The following is a 17367-nucleotide window of genomic DNA, read 5'->3' as shown; positions in this document are numbered from 1 at the left end:
CCTAAAACATTTTTATTGAACCTAAGAATCTACATTCTACAAGCTCTTTTATTTGGTCTATGATGGTCTTCTTGCACTTTGTGGCTGGTATAGATGCAGGCGAATATATGTTGATGATGTCTTCGACTCTTCGTAGAGTTGATTGTGCAGTTCGTTGACTAGATGTTGTGGAATTCATAAATTGAAATGTACGGAGATAGAGAAAATGTCTGAGTACATTCAAACGAAGCGGAAGTTTGGATGTTTTCAGTGACTCATACTTCCCTATTTCTAAAGGATCATCCTTTATTGAAGATCGTTATGCCATTCTTACACTCAGCTAATACAATACATTCAATAGAATAAATCAGGTAGGTATATTTCGTAGTATCCTGAAAGGTAAAATCGGAATCAAGTTAATGGGCGGAGAAACAGCATACATACTTACATGCCTGTGATGTAATTTGTTACATACCGGTAAATATAAGAATTATAACTCCATTTTTTCATCTGGACTTCCTTAGCCATTGTTTCTGTTAAAATGTTTAACTAATGAGTCTATTTATATTGCTTCAGAATGTACCAGAACCAGTAAATCCAACTTGCTACTATCATAACCTTCAGAAACCACAAAAATTTACATAAAATGCAAGAAAATCTGTCACCGTTGCAAAAATTAAAATTTTAAAACATGTCTAAATTTGTCTGTAAACTTAATAAATGGATTAATTATCCAAAAACAATAGAAATGAATACCAACATGCCCTACCTAGCACAAAAGATTAAGATTTTATGAGGATTTCAAAATTCCGGTAACCTGCAAATGTTCCGGGGCCGACAGCAGGGTCTAAACATTGTCAAAAAAAATTTTTTTTTTTGCCTGCCTTCATTTTTCAGGCATACACAGATATTTAGATATCCCCCCAATTGAAATTAAAAATTTGCCCCAAAAGGGCGCAGCTTACTACTGCAGCCCTCGAAATTAGCTTCCATTTACGACGGCAAAAACATTGCCGTCGCCAAATCAGCAAACCTTGGATTGCGGCGGCAATTGCCGTATGCTTTAAAGTTTAAACAAACGAAATTGTATGCGCTTATTCTTCGTGTTTCATACGGCGGTAGCGGAGAGCATCACGCAAGCTATTTTATGCGCTGACAATGCTCTTGTGAACTGTAAAAAGTTTGCAATCTTGTAAATACTGGCTTAATTGTTACGAAAAAGTTATTCTTTCATCGAATGCTTATTGTTTACCGATGTCGTTGCGAATATAAATTATCGTGAAAGAAGATACAGTTAAAAAGTGGAATTTACCTGCTATAGGTTATTAAACAGAGGGAACAGAAGGAAAAGTTAGTGTGGTATTTTGCAAAATTTATAAACAATTTTATGACGGAAATAAATCGAAATTAGAAAAGCTACGGGGTCAAGTTAAAAAAGTAGAACAAAATTGGATAAATGGTTCTTCGGCAGTAAAATAATGCTTCTGATTATATGGCATCGCGCGTTCACGAACGAGCAGTTTTGCGTCTTCAATTATTCCAGTGACGACGCGACAACCTCATCCTCCGATATAGCATCTGATGATTCCGATTCTGACTAGTTCTTTATCCAACAAACTTGGTGTTGCTCGCACGCAGTATCCCAATTGTGCCGAAATTATGTGAGTGTATACGTAAATCGAGCCAATCTTCTCGCAGGGAGCTAATAATTTGTTACCTGTACCTGTTTGAGCAATTAACGTTATTTTATGATGGTTCAACGTCGCTAGATGTCGAAAAACAAACGTAAATTTCTTCTTGGGCATTGTTGTTACCCAGGCAGCAAAATTCGTTATTTTTGCATTGATTTTGCGTCTGTAGACATTGAATCGCTGTAGAAATGATGGTTTTGCTGTCTGGGTGCGCAATATAAACCAGCCTGGAAAATTATATCGATTTGTGCTGACTCGAACGTTGAATCAACCCAAAATTAACTTACTTTCCCCCTGAGTTATTTGACGTGAATTAACGTAACAGCGTGCGTATTGCGTTGCTCGCTTTATCGCTACTTTTAGTATTATAACATCACAACAAATCAAACGATGCGGTCGTGATCGACTACTCTAGTATATTTTTCCTTTCTCGTTTTACATGTTTTGGTACAATTTTGTCGTAATAAACGTTCACAGCAATTGCCGACGCAATTTCAACTTTTGCTGTTTGGCCTCGGCAAAGTTTTTGCCTAGTAAAAATATGCTATAAAATATAATATTTTCGAAGACTGCGTGAGTGTTCACAGCAAGTAAAATAGTCCGAAGTGAGGTCTTGGTACGATGTTTCTGCTGATTAAACTCCCGCTGCGAGTAAATAACACAGGAAGAAATTTTGAACAATTTTTGTCCTAATTAAGTGCTCATTTTGCGGCGGCATTTTTATTGCCGTAGCAGAATGGCCATTATGACGTTTACGGCGGCATTTACCACGGCAATTGCCGAGTGCCGCCGCTAATTTCGAGGACTGCTACTGCATGCATAAAACTAATCGTTTCAAGCAGTGGTTCTAATAAATTCGCTTCCGACCTAGGTGTTAATATAAACAAGACAGCTTAAGCTTAATCAAAACACTATTTTAATTAAGAAAAATAGCGTTATGGTTATGACGTCATCACCTTTTTCGCCCCCCAAGGTTTTTTCAAAAGTCGGCGCCTATGAAAATGGGTGTTAGCTGTTTAAAACAAGGATTTTATGGCGACCAACCACTCACTGTTGCCCAATTAAGGTGTTCTTTGATGCTTGAGGAAAGCGTTTGCGATGCTGAGACACAAGCTGCAACTGGTCTTCACCTTTGGTCAAATGTCCAGAAAATGTTTTTACAAGGGCAACATTTCTTTCAGCACAGTCATTAGTGACAATCAGTCATCTAAAGAAATCATTGGCCATTTGGTAATCACTGTTTCCATCCCATTCTGCAACTGGAAGGTGGAGAAAGGCATATGGGATTTTCAGTTTCTTGAACAGCAGTTGTGTGTTGGCTGCAGCGAATGTTGCCAAGATTTTGGTGTGTATGTTATCCAACAACACAGTAGCTCTTTTTTCTGGAGTCCTCGGTTTCCTGAGCGACCATTATTGCTTTTGCCATTCTATGTTTGATGATTGGCTGAGGATGTCGCAGAGGATGTTTAGGCAAGCTCGATAGGAGTCTATTACAAAAGAAAAAAAGGCATCGAAATGCTGTAGAAAAACAACACAAGCAACGACGATACATCAGCCACAATGGCTATTCTGGAAGATAGCAGCAGATCAGCAGCTGAAGAATTTATCTCGTGAGGAATAAAGCTCTGGGTAATCTGCTGTTTCCATTTTATCCCAGAAGGGTAGAGAAAAGGTTTTATCTCCTACTTTACTTGCAAGCCTATACAGAGCTAATGTCTCCAATCGAGCAGCAATGTACATCGTTAGTGAAACTGCCAAAAGTCTGGGACATAACATTAAAGACCTAACCTTCAGTACTTCAAGCATCAGGCGCAGCAGACGTCAGCATCGAAAACAGTTTACAACAGAAATCATGAAAAACTTGTCTCCGAAAGCTCCTTTAATGGTTCACTGGGATGGAAACCTTCTCCCAGATTTAACTGGACACAATCACGTCGATCGCCCTTTCTTCCTTGTGACCTTTCAAGGGGATACACAGCTGTTGTCAGTACCGAAGCTTCCATCTGGCACAGGTGAGGCTCAAGCTCATGCAGTATTTGATGCCTTTAAAGATTGGCATATTGAAGAAGACGTTGAAGCCATGTGTGTTTTGATACCACTAGCATAAACACTGGTTGCATTAATGAAGCTTGTGTCCTTCATGAGCAGCTACTTGGAAGAGACCTGCTATATTTGGTGTGTCACCATCATGTTTTAGAACTGATTGCAGGCGCAGTCTTTAATAAAATTATGCCATCATCTTCTGCCTCGGACATCCTGCTTTTCAAAAGGTTTAAAGATTCCTGAGAGTTTATAGATCAAAATAATTTTAAAGATGCATTGACGGATGATGCAGCAGATAATATAAAGGTATTAGAGAAGAGATGATCGAGTTTACCACTGTAAAATTGACCACAGAAAGACAATATCGAGATGATTATTGAGAGGTCATGGAATTAACGTTATCGTTTCTTGTTGCCCCATTACCTTATGTAACTAGGTTTTGATATCCTGATGCTGTCATCACGAAAGATGGATGGCTTAAGTCATCTACACATTCAAAGTGTGGATGTTTCGCGGTCAATTTCATTTGACTTTGCATGAACAGAGAGGACTTCATGAACTGTGTGTTTTATTTTCTTGTATTTATGTTAAAGCATGGATTACTGCTCCATTGGCTGTGAAGGCTCCCAATCTGTGTTTCTGAAAAGCTTGAAGGAGTATGCAACCATCAATGAGTCAATCTCCAAAGTAGCCTGTACCAAATTTTGGTGACTTTATCAGATTTCTTAGGAACTTTGCCAAAAGTTGTGGTTATACCACCGTATCAAAATGCAACAAAAATTTTTTTGTTTTGTTATGGTCTTACGCCTCCTAAATCTCGTTTCCATGACGACGCGGCTAAAATCGGATAAAACGTCATAACTCCTTAACCACTAAAGTTAGATCAAAAATTTTTTTTCCAAAAGATGCAGAATACCCAAGTTCCTATATGTTGTCAATACATTATATATGTCTAACTGCTCAAGTTTTTGTGTAAAATCCAAAAAATGATTTTTTATATACTTTAGCTAACATTACAACAATAACATATGTATCGGCATGGAATGTTACTGGTATAGGCTACTTTGTAATTTTCCATTTAGACGTATGTCATAATAGCTTATTGTTGTATATTTGAATTTTAGGTGAGTTTAGTCATTGAGCATTGCATTAAATTAAAAGATTGTTAATAACAATATTTTAATTCAATTTGTTTAATAATAATTTGTTATATTCAGCATAATTAACAAAATGTCCTGGTTTCAGATGTGGTAATTACTGTATCTGATATTATAAAATAGGTAGTTCTAATCTTAATATGGAATAATTCTCTGGCAACAACATTTCAACAATTGGAAAACTTCACTATGCCAATCTCGGTAATCGATCCTGGGTCAAAAGCCTCTACAAGTATGCGAAACTACCAGGCATAACCAATTAAAGTTTTGTCAGTCCAAGGATAAAAATTCAAAACCAACCAACCTAGTACCGGTATTAGGTTAAGAAACAAACTATGGTTACTGGATGAATATGTACCCATGAAGAATGATTCAGATAAAATAGTAGTTTGTGGTGCAAGCCTTCCTTCAGTTCAAGATGCCTTCATGAATTTTAAAGGACAGCATGCTAAACTTCAAGATGAAACCAGGAGGCAGTCTAAAGTTAGGGATGCTGCTGAGAAAACTGTTTTTGAAGTTCAAGATTGGTGGAAAAGAACAGGTATAGAACTAAAATCTGAAAAAGGATTACTCAAAATGATTTTGACTTTACATATAAGATAGCAGGATTTGCCAAAGAACCAAAAATTTCTTCCAAGCAGCTAGTAGAAGCTAGAAATTAATTTTTGCAAGATTGCAACCAAATCTTTTGGGCTGTATCTGCAGAATTTGAATGGAAAGCCAGCACTTCAACCAATCCTGTTTTAATTGAAGATTTCCAATGGTTGCAAGCATTGAAAGACCCCACAAAGCATTTGATCCAAAGATGTGAAGACAACTCAAAAATTAAAGAGAAAAGCAAATAATGAAAATATTTTGGCAAAAAGAAAAGAACATTCAATCAAAACCACTACTAGATTAGAAACTGACAGTGAAGAAAGTGAAATTGAAATATGCCAAGATGACGAAAACTTTGAACCTCCTTGGACACACAAAAAATACTCAAAAATAGTAAATCTAATCAATCTGGAAATATGTAAAGTAGCTGACAAACACCAAATCAGTTATAGAGCTTTAACTGAAATTGTGTTTGCTGATACGGTGACAACACATGAAACATCAAGTGGTCAGGTTACTCTTTCAATCATGACCTGTAATCGTCAAAGAGATGCTGCAAGATCTGTTGCTGGCTCCAAAATATAGCATATCATAATATTTAGCAATCAATTGAAGTTCCTGATGCTTTGTTTATATTACAATAGGATGGGAAGATGCTTGAAGGTCTGCATCATGTAGACAAAAATGTGGAGCATGTTGCTATTATCATTCATTCACTTACAAATCCAGAAGATGACAAACTATTGTCCGTATCAGTTGTTCTTTTCCACCAATCTTGAACTTCAAAAACAGTTTTCTCAGCAGCATCCCTAACTTCAGACTGCCTCCTGGTTTCATCTTGAAGTTTAGCATGCTGTCCTTTAATATTCATGAAGACATCTTGATCTGAAGGAGGGCATGCACCACAAAATACTATTTTATCTGAATCATTCTTCAAGGGTACATATTCATCCAGTAACCATAGTTTGTTTCTTAACCTAATACCGGTACTAAGATTAGAACTACCCATTTTATAATATCAGATACAGTAATTACCACATCTGAAACCAGGTCATTTTATTAATTATGCTGAATATAACAAATTATTATTAAACAAATTGAATTAAAATATTGTTATTAACAATCTTTTAATTTAATGCAATGCTCAATGACTAAGCTCACCTGAAATCCAAATATACAACAATAAGCTTTTATGACATATACATCTAAATGGAAAATTACAAAATATACCAGTAAAATTCCATGCCGATACATGTGTTATTGTTGTAATGTCAGCTAAAGTAGGCTATATAAAAAATCATTTTTTGGATTGTACACAAAAACTTGAGCAGTTAGATATATATAATGTATTGACAACATATAGGAACTTGGGTATTCTGCATCTTTTGGAAAAAAAATTTTTGATCTAGCTCTAGTGGTTGAGGAGTTATAACGTTTTATCCAATTTTAGCCGCGTCGTCATGGAAACGAGATTTAGGAGGCGTAAGACCATAACAAAACAAAAAAAATTTTGTTGCATTTTGATACGGTGGTATAACCACAACTTTTGGCAAAGTTCCTAAGAAATCTGATAAAGTCACCAAAATTTGGTACAGCCTACTCCAAAGTCGCAACAGAAAAATGGCTCGCCATTTGAGGCCCCTTTCTGAAGAGTTGGTGGGTCTGTCTTCTTTAGATAATAATGGTCGCTGAGGAAACCGAGGACTCCAGAAAAAAGAGCTACTGTGTTGTTTGATAACATACACACCAAAACATCGGCAACATTCGCTACAACCAACACACAACTGCTGTTCAAGAAACTGAAAATCCCATATGCCTTTCTCCACCTTCCAGTTGCAGAATGGGATGGAAACAGTGATTATCAGATGACCAAAGATTTCTTTAGATGTCTGATTGTCACTAATGACTATGCTGAAAGAAATATTGCCCTTGTAAAAACATTTTCTGGACATTTGACCAAAGGTGAAGACCAGTTGCAGTTCCTTTTGCAGCTTGTGTATCAGCATCGCAAACGCTTTCCTCAAGCATCAAAGAACACCTTAATTGGGCAACAGTGAGTGGTTGGTCGCCATAAAATCCTTGTTTTAAACAGCTAACACCCATTTTGTCATAGTGGGGGGACCCAATATGACCTAAGACCTTGTGTGGACTTTGGTAATAACCAATAGACTTGTATGCTTACTATTGTACAGCAATAACACAACTTTAGAACACATAACAAAATTTAACATGAAAATCGGAAATTTGAAAATTCACTTTATTGTACTATTACTCTTTGCCAAATCATAGAGCTCACTTTGCTGATTAAAATGAACCCAAACACTTGTATGTTAGCATGAACCGTTTTCGAAACACAGCCATTTTAAGTTTAGGCTTTTATGACAAAATCGCCAAAACTTTAGGGGGCTTGGGGCACCCTTAAACATTATCATAATATTTTCCAAAAATATTTCACACAAGTTATTTTTTCTGGAAATGGAAACTTTTGGCAGGGTAGCCCATATCATTTTCAAAAATTGATTTTTTTTGAACCACCCTAAAATACAGGTAATTAAAATTATGGCACAGCAGATAGTCGCGAGTGGACCATGGCCTTAAAAGCTACAGTCACCATATATTATATCTAGAGCTAATTTGCAATAAAAAAGAGTGAAGACAAGATCTTACCCGGATTTTGTTTGTGATTTGTGAAATGAGATTTCTTTCAAACACGAAAATGAACCAATATCCAACAAAGATTTTGAGGTCAGAAGAGTCAAGTTGAACTTTACAATAAATTTGCAATCAATGTTAAAAAAAAATTGCTTTGTCAGATCAATAGACTTATTGGCAGCACTTGTTATGACTTTCAAAGTTTGAGGTTGAACTGGTTTCTCACAAAAAGGTTCAAAGCAAGATGATGAATGTACTAATGAGCTTGGAAGTTCAGCATCCACATAATCATTTTCTTCCAGAACCAAAACATTAACACACATAACAAAACTTTAACAACAAGTTATGACTATTGCACTTGTAGGTTTTTGGTACATGTTACACGCCTTTAGCAAACTTTGAATTGCAATAAAACACTAATTTGTATAACTGGAAACAATGACTTACAATTTATGTAACTTGGGCTATCAGAACTTAATCAAAAGCAACTAAGTAAACAAGACCTTAAACGCAATTGAAAGCTTAAATATTGCCAACCACTAGGCTACAATCATGATCAGACAGAAGTTCCTATTTTAAATTCTTTATAAAGTAGACGAAGAAACATCGGTAATTATCGGGTCTGCTACTATTCGGCTAGTGCCCTATTCGGCAATTTTTTTTAATTTTTTTTTTTTTTGATTATCGGGTACCGCAGCCTAATTATCATTGCCGCTTTTACATCGTTTTAATAACGCAAAACGTTAAAATAAGACCCCAACCCTAACCAGAGATGTACGTATATGCCGCAAATTCTACATCGCAGACCTGCAGCATAGACTTTTTGTTTACACTAATGCTTGCGGCCACATTTTTTTGGATAGTTTGCGCTTGATTTTACGTTGTAAAGTTTTTGCGTTTTTTTAACGCATAGCGTCAACGTCAACGCATACTTTTTAATGTCTTTTTTTTGCTACAACACACCAATACGGTACCTTCCAGCGCTGCAGTTGAAAGAATGTTTGCAATGGGCATAGACATATTGGAACCAAAACACAGCAAAATGTTAGATCAGGGATTCATAGTATAGGGATGATCAACTCACCACCGTCATTCTGGCAGAATAATTCTGCGCGATCCGGCTAAAAAAATGATCCGTAAAAATTTGCGCGATAAACAATGCGATGAAAGTAGCAACACTCGGAAGCTGATAAAATCACTTCTCGTTACCACATCAAAGCAAATCTTATATTTTTTCCATAGCCAAATGAACAGTGAACACAGAAATTTAAATAAAAAACTCGACTTGTCAAAGATAAAGCAACTGCAATTGCGAAAAGTTAGACAAAAAATCGTATCTATTAAGACTGCTATATGTGATATGGCAAGAAAAGTAAGCATCACAAAAACGACTATAAAAATACTTTCCCGAAATATTTTTCGGAATTTTATTTTTGAATCGTGTTCAGAATTAAATTTCCTTTCCAGGGATGGCAAGCTCGTGGTGGGGCAGACGAAGGAAACGCGAGCAGAATGGTTTAAAAATGGAAGAAATGTCTTGCGTATTTAAAAACAAATAGAGATTTTAACGTTGATAAACGCCTTCAATTAGGCGTCTATAAAAATATTTTCCCGAAATATTTTTCGGAATTTTATTTTTGAATCGTGTTCAGAATTAAATTTCCTTTCCAGGGGTGGCAAGCTCGTGGTGGGGCAGACGAAGGAAACGCGAGCAGAATGGTTTAAAAATGGGGTAAATGTCTTACGTATTTAAAAACAAATAGAGATTTCAACGTTAAAAGACGCCTTCAATTAGGCGTTTATAAAAATACTTTCCCGAAATATTTTTCGGAATTTTATTTTTGAATCGTGTTCAGAATTAAATTTCCTTTCCAGGGATGGCAAGCTCGTGGTGGGGCAGACGAAGGAAACGCGAGCAGAATGGTTTAAAAATGGGGTAAATGTCTTATGTATTTAAAAATAAATAGAGTTTTTAACGTATATAGACGCCTTCAATTAGGCGCCTATAAAAATATTTTCCCGAAATATTTTTCGAAATTTTATTTTTGAATCGTGTTCAGAATTAAATTTCCTTTCCAGGGATGGCAAGCTCGTGGTGGGGCAGACGAAGGAAACGCGAGCAGAATGGTTTAAAAATGGGGGAAATGTCTTACGTATTTAAAAATAAATAGAGATTTTAACGTTGATAAACGCCTTCAATTAGGCGCCTATAAAAATATTTTCCCGAAATATTTTTCGGAATTTTATTTTTGAATCGTGTTCAGAATTAAATTTCCTTTCCAGGGGTGGCAAGCTCGTGGTGGGGCAGACGAAGGAAACGCGAGCAGAATGGTATGTGCAATGAGACAAGGTTAGATTATTACAACAGATGCTGGAGAGTAGTTACAGGCGAGGCAATAACGTACGACTTAGAAAAAACGTTCGTTCACAATTGCTTGAGTCATGCCATGCGTGCAGCTAAAGTTATGGCAAAAAAACATTACAAACATAAACAACACAGATTGACTGCAATGCATTGGATTTCGTTGTTATTTGCATGTACAACCCTGCGTGAACTGGACGAAATAATGGAAAGCATTATTTGGGTAACCAATTGCGAACGAACGTCTTTTCAAGTGGACTATCATTTTAACAGACTGCATCAAGGCGTTAAACCTTACGAAACTAAATCAAAAGTAACAAATGAAATTGAAGAAACTGATGTAAACGACCTGACTGACAATTTTCATACCAGCACATGCGTGAGGATCAAAAACAAGAATTGAAATCTCCATTTTACTTACGCTACCATAACCGACTTGTCGCTTTTTTAGATTCTAATAACTTTTCGTATCACCTTAACCATTGCAATTCAAAGCTAAAGCACGAAAATGTTTATATGGACAAAACCTTTTGTTCCCAACTCATTCGAATTGTTTTAAGTCGAATTAGTACAACTTCGCAGCTAATTCTGGGAGACTTATCCCGGCATTCGTCTCATCATCAATGCCCAAATGATCAACTCTACTTTCGGTATTCCTCTTGGTTTAAAAATGTTATTTCTTCCGAATTAAGAAACATTTGTCAGGATAACTTAACTCAAGGAATCATTGAGCAGCATTTTTGGGATTTGAAACAAATTTATTTAAAAGGAAAGCGAGTTGTAAGTATCGATAATTTTGTGGAACAATATGAAAATGAAATCAGAACTAGTGAAAAAATATACTCTGCACATTATATACACCAAGGTTACAGAAAACCTCACATTTCTTCCAAAAACAAAAGCGACCAAACATTGAAAGATCAGTCAAACCATTGCACTAGTCTGGTAGTTTCTAAATTTAGAAAACCAAAAAAACGTCGTTCATCTGGGTTTTACACTAACAATGAATCAAAAAAGCATATTCGATACGGCAATGTCATAAGTGACTCCATGTCCACATCGGCTGTTTATAAAAACACTGCTTTTGCAACCTCTATGTGTGATGACAAACGGATAAATGACTTTTGGACTGCTATAAAAAAAGATTTCGAGTACATGAAAGAATTTTCAACAAAGGTGTGGCACGGTTTGGCAATAAATCGTAACTGTTTATCTGATGCCGCTCTCGTAATAGACAAAAACCACGAAGTGTCTTGGCTAGATTTACTTACGGCGTGTAATAACCCCTGTAGGAAAATCAAGAGCGAATTGGAAAAGCACTATACAAATCCAACGGCCGTTGGTTGGCTAAGCAAACGTCTGGTAGACGCTTACATTTTGCTAAAAGTCAATGAACCGAGCAACATTAACGCCATAGGAGCTTTAGACTGCGATTCCACAAGCAAGCTTCTTCAAGGAACACCCGTAAAGTCAATAAAATTTTTCAAAACGGCCATGATAGAAAACGAGGACAAACTGCGACCCGTCGTTCTTCTGCCTTTCTTGTGCAATGGTCATTTTCGTTTGTTACATTTTTCCATCCAAAAGGAGTTGTTACATTGCTATGATTCATTAAACAATGGCATGTCCAGTGATGTTTCAAAGTTCTTTCGTGACGGCGTAGATTGTTTATTAAATGTCTTGGTTGATTACGGGCTATGTAAGGACGATTGTGCCGTAGACACTAAACACATCTTGATGCAACCAGACAACAATACTTGTGGAGTGGCCGTTTGCATGACAGCGGATATTCTTTGCAACAACAGCAATGAAAAGCTTAACCAAAGAAATTTGGATGTTGATTTTTTCACAACCTATCGACATTGGATGATATATTACATCGTTACAAACGCTATCAAAGCTCATCCTGATTTAATGATTCTATCTGGAACTCCTAATAGCAATCTTCCTCCTGGCTTAGTAATTGTAGGTAACTCCTGTTGGTTGAACGTTGCATTGCAAGCGCTTAAATTTGTAATTATAACATGTGATGTGCCAATATCGTGGCTGGAAAACGACAAAGGTATTGCAAAACTAGACAGAAATTTACTTCTTATAATGCATAATCTTATTGTTAACAGAAACGTAGAAGAAAAACTACTTAAAAACACGTTGAATGATATAAGAAGTAAATTTCCACTGGATTTGCAACATGACCCTGCCGAATTTTTTAGCGAATCGTCATTGCCATTGTTATTAGAGCGGTCTGATATAACATTGGCACTGGAATACGTCACGTATCACCAGTGTATTGAATGCGGTTCAAAAAGAGAGCTTCATAGAAATAACGAAAAAGTATTATTTCTACCAATGTACCACTGGATTTCGGAAAATAATCTTTTATCCTTATATCTAAAGAACTTGCTCGTTGACAACGAAATGTCACCATGTTGTAAATGTACAAGTGTGAACTGCACTACGAGTAAACAAATATTTAGTTTCCCCAAAGTTTTGGTTCTGTCTTTAGGTAGAAATACTGGTGTAATCAAATCCAAAAGATGTGTCACAGCAGATGAAACTTTTACTCTTGAGGATGCAAATGGCGTTGAATGTAATTACAAATTCGTAAGTGCCATTGCACATTTTGGTGAAGGGAAGGAAAACGGCCATTACATTTGTTATTGTCTAGAAGGAGCCAATGTAGTTTGGGAATTTAATGACAAAAAAGTTCGATGAATTTCGTTCTGCGAAATGACAAAGGTAATACAGGATCGCGGATACTTGTTTTTCTACGTAAAAGCTAAAGACTGAATACAGCAAAAGAATCCGCAGCATCCTACTCGATTTGCTGAACAAATGTTTAGAAGTTTATGTTGTGCTCAGAGAATACAAATTATTCTTCATTAACTGATACCTACTACATAGCCGAGTGGTGAGGTCGGCTGCATAGCCGAGTGGTGAGAACTTGGAAAGGCAATCGAAAGAGCACCGGGTTCGACACCGTTCAAGAGCATGCGGGTGTGTCTTTGGCAGGACACTTAAAGGCATGCCTGAAAGTGGACACGAAGATTGGCTTCATTGCTTTCGTGTCCACTTAATCCAAATCTTCAACCACCAGGTGTAAGTCTGGATACGACAAACAAACCTAGTGATTTCTAAATCAAATCATTGTAGATGCTGTAATCTATTAAAACTTAAAAAAATACCCATTCGAAATGTATAGCCTATAATCGCTTTCTAGAGAAATTTAAGTTTTCAAATTAGGATCTCTTCAATTTACACATCATTTTGTCAAATTCTGAAAAGTTCAATATTGATAAATCATTAACTATTCTGTGCAATTTTTTTGCACTACTCAAGATGTGCTGTATAAGCAGGTGTAATATGGCTACTGGCGACAGGTCCTGCGTTAACAAAAAACCTAACGACCGTATAAGGTTGCCTCAAAGGTGCGGTGGGCAAACCTTACAACAATACAGAACTTAATGAACAAATGTAACACAAGGAATTTATTTTTGTACAGGTCTTTTCCATTATTTTATGTAATTTCCAATTTTTCAACTATCTTTTATAAACGCTCAATTGAAGGCTTGCCAAAACGTCAAAATCCTTATTTAATTTTAAATACGCAAGATATTTCCACCAATTTTAAATCATTCTGCTCGCGTTTCCTTCGTCTGCCCCACCACGAGCTTGCCACCCCTGGAAAGGAAATTTAATTCTGAACACGATTCAAAAATAAAATTCCGAAAAATATTTCGGGAAAATATTTTTATAGACGGTCAATTGAAGGCGTCTATAAACGTTAAAATCTCTATTTGTTTTTAAATACGTAAGACATTTCTTCCATTTTTAAACCATTCTGCTCGCGTTTCCTTCGTCTGCCCCACCACGAGCTTGCCACCCCTGGAAAGGAAATTTAATTCTGAACACGTTTCAAAAATAAAATTCCGAAAAATATATCGGGAAAATATTTTTATAGACGCTTAATTGAAGGCGTGCATATACGTTAAAAACTCTATTTATTTTTAAATACGTAAGACATTTCCCCATTTTTAAACCATTCTGCTCGCGTTTCCTTCGTCTGCCCCACCACGAGCTTGCCACCCCTGGAAAGGAAATTTAATTCTGAACACGATTCAAAAATAAAATTCCGAAAAATATTTCGGGAAAATATTTTTATAGGCGCCTAATTGAAGGCGTTTATCAACGTTAAAAACTCTATTTATTTTTAAATACGTAAGACATTTCCCCCATTTTTAAACCATTCTGCTTGCGTTTCCTTCGTCTGCCCCACCACGAGCTTGCCATCCCTGGAAAGGAAATTTAATTCTGAACACGATTCAAAAATAAAATTCCGAAAAATATTTCGGGAAAATATTTTTATAGACGATCAATTGAAGGCGTCTATAAACGGTAAAATCTCTATTTGTTTTTAAATACGTAAGACATTTCTTCCATTTTTAAACCATTCTGCTCGCGTTTCCTTCGTCTGCCCCACCACGAGCTTGCCACCCCTGGAAAGGAAATTTAATTCTGAACACGATTCAAAAATAAAATTCCGAAAAATATATCGGGAAAATATTTTTATAGACGCTTAATTGAAGGCGTGCATATACGTTAAAAACTCTATTTATTTTTAAATACGTAAGACATTTCCCCCATTTTTAAACCATTCTGCTCGCGTTTCCTTCGTCTGCCCCACCACGAGCTTGCCACCCCTGGAAAGGAAATTTAATTCTGAACACGATTCAAAAATAAAATTCCGAAAAATATTTCGGGAAAATATTTTTATAGGCGCCTAATTGAAGGCGTTTATCAACGTTAAAAACTCTATTTATTTTTAAATACGTAAGACATTTCCCCCATTTTTAAACCATTCTGCTCGCGTTTCCTTCGTCTGCCCCACCACGAGCTTGCCATCCCTGGAAAGGAAATTTAATTCTGAACACGATTCAAAAATAAAATTCCGAAAAATATTTCGGGAAAATATTTTTATAGACGATCAATTGAAGGCGTCTATAAACGGTAAAATCTCTATTTGTTTTTAAATACGTAAGACATTTCTTCCATTTTTAAACCATTCTGCTCGCGTTTCCTTCGTCTGCCCCACCACGAGCTTGCCACCCCTGGAAAGCAAATTTAATTCTGAACACGATTCAAAAATAAAATTCCGAAAAATATATCGGGAAAATATTTTTATAGACGCTTAATTGAAGGCGTGCATATACGTTAAAAACTCTATTTATTTTTAAATACGTAAGACATTTCCCCCATTTTTAAACCATTCTGCTCGCGTTTCCTTCGTCTGCCCCACCACGAGCTTGCCACCCCTGGAAAGGAAATTTAATTCTGAACACGTTTCAAAAATAAAATTCCGAAAAATATATCGGGAAAATATTTTTATAGACGCTTAATTGAAGGCGTGCATATACGTTAAAAACTCTATTTGTTTTTAAATACGTAAGACATTTCCCCATTTTTAAACCATTCTGCTCGCGTTTCCTTCGTCTGCCCCACCACGAGCTTGCCACCCCTGGAAAGGAAATTTAATTCTGAACACGATTCAAAAATAAAATTCCGAAAAATATATCGGGAAAATATTTTTATAGGCGCTTGATTGAAGGCGTCTATAAACGTTAAAATCTCTATATTTAAATACGTAAGACATTTCCCCCATTTTTAAACCATTCTGCTCGCGTTTCCTTCGTCTGCCCCACCACGAGCTTGCCACCCCTGGAAAGGAAATTTAATTCTGAACACGATTCAAAAATAAAATTCCGAAAAATATTTCGGGAAAATATTTTTATAGGCGCCTAATTGAAGGCGTTTATCAACGTTAAAATCTCTATTTATTTTTAAATACGTAAGACATTTCCCCCATTTTTAAACCATTCTGCTCGCGTTTCCTTCGTCTGCCCCACCACGAGCTTGCCACCCCTGGAAAGGAAATTTAATTCTGAACACGATTCAAAAATAAAATTCCGAAAAATATATCGGGAAAATATTTTTATAGACGCTTAATTGAAGGCGTGCATATACGTTAAAAACTCTATTTATTTTTAAATACGTAAGACATTTCCCCATTTTTGAACCATTCTGCTCGCGTTTCCTTCGTCTGCCCCACCACGAGCTTGCCACCCCTGGAAAGGAAATTTAATTCTGAACACGATTCAAAAATAAAATTCCGAAAAATATATCGGGAAAATATTTTTATAGGCGCTTGATTGAAGGCGTCTATAAACGTTAAAATCTCTATTTTTAAATACGTAAGACATTTCCCCCATTTTTAAACCATTCTGCTCGCGTTTCCTTCGTCTGCCCCACCACGAGCTTGCCACCCCTGGAAAGGAAATTTAATTCTGAACACGATTCAAAAATAAAATTCCGAAAAATATTTCGGGAAAATATTTTTATAGGCGCCTAATTGAAGGCGTCTATAAACGTTAAAATCTCTATTTATTTTTAAATACGTAAGACATTTACCCCATTTTTAAACCATTCTGCTCGCGTTTCCTTCGTCTGCCCCACCACGAGCTTGCCATCCCTGGAAAGGAAATTTAATTCTGAACACGATTCAAAAATAAAATTCAAAAAAATATATCGGGAAAATATTTTTATAGACGGTCAATTGAAGGCGTCTATAAACGTTAAAATCTCTATTTATTTTTAAATACGTAAGACATTTCTTCCATTTTTAAACCATTCTGCTCGCGTTTCCTTCGTCTGCCCCACCACGAGCTTGCCACCCCTGGAAAGGAAATTTAATTCTGAACACGATTCAAAAATAAAATTCCGAAAAATATATCGGGAAAATATTTTTATAGACGCTTAATTGAAGGCGTGCATATACGTTAAAAACTCTATTTATTTTTAAATACGTAAGACATTTCCCCCATTTTTAAAC

The 17367-nt window shown here is 36.2% G+C and overlaps 1 protein-coding gene across 2 annotated transcripts in view; it reads right to left on the bottom strand.

Annotated features, from left to right (window-relative positions):
- The window catches only part of LOC145787989 (mitochondrial adenyl nucleotide antiporter SLC25A24-like), a 63232-nt gene extending 54094 nt beyond the window's left edge, over positions 1-9138 (bottom strand). For both annotated transcript variants that reach the window (XM_082599832.1, XM_082599837.1), the window contains exon 1: positions 8135-9138. In XM_082599832.1, the coding sequence (XP_082455958.1) occupies positions 8135-8442 (308 nt within the window). In that variant the 5' untranslated portion in view covers positions 8443-9138. The remainder of the gene's footprint in view (positions 1-8134) is intronic.
- Positions 9139-17367: the final 8229 nt, after the last annotated feature.

The sequence above is a fragment of the Aplidium turbinatum genome, chromosome 2 (assembly GCF_918807975.1).
Source record: "Aplidium turbinatum chromosome 2, kaAplTurb1.1, whole genome shotgun sequence".
In the NCBI taxonomy this organism is placed as follows: Eukaryota; Metazoa; Chordata; class Ascidiacea; order Aplousobranchia; family Polyclinidae; genus Aplidium; species Aplidium turbinatum.
The sequence above is the reverse complement of the archived record's forward strand: the minus strand, read 5'-3'. Positions and strand labels throughout refer to the sequence as shown.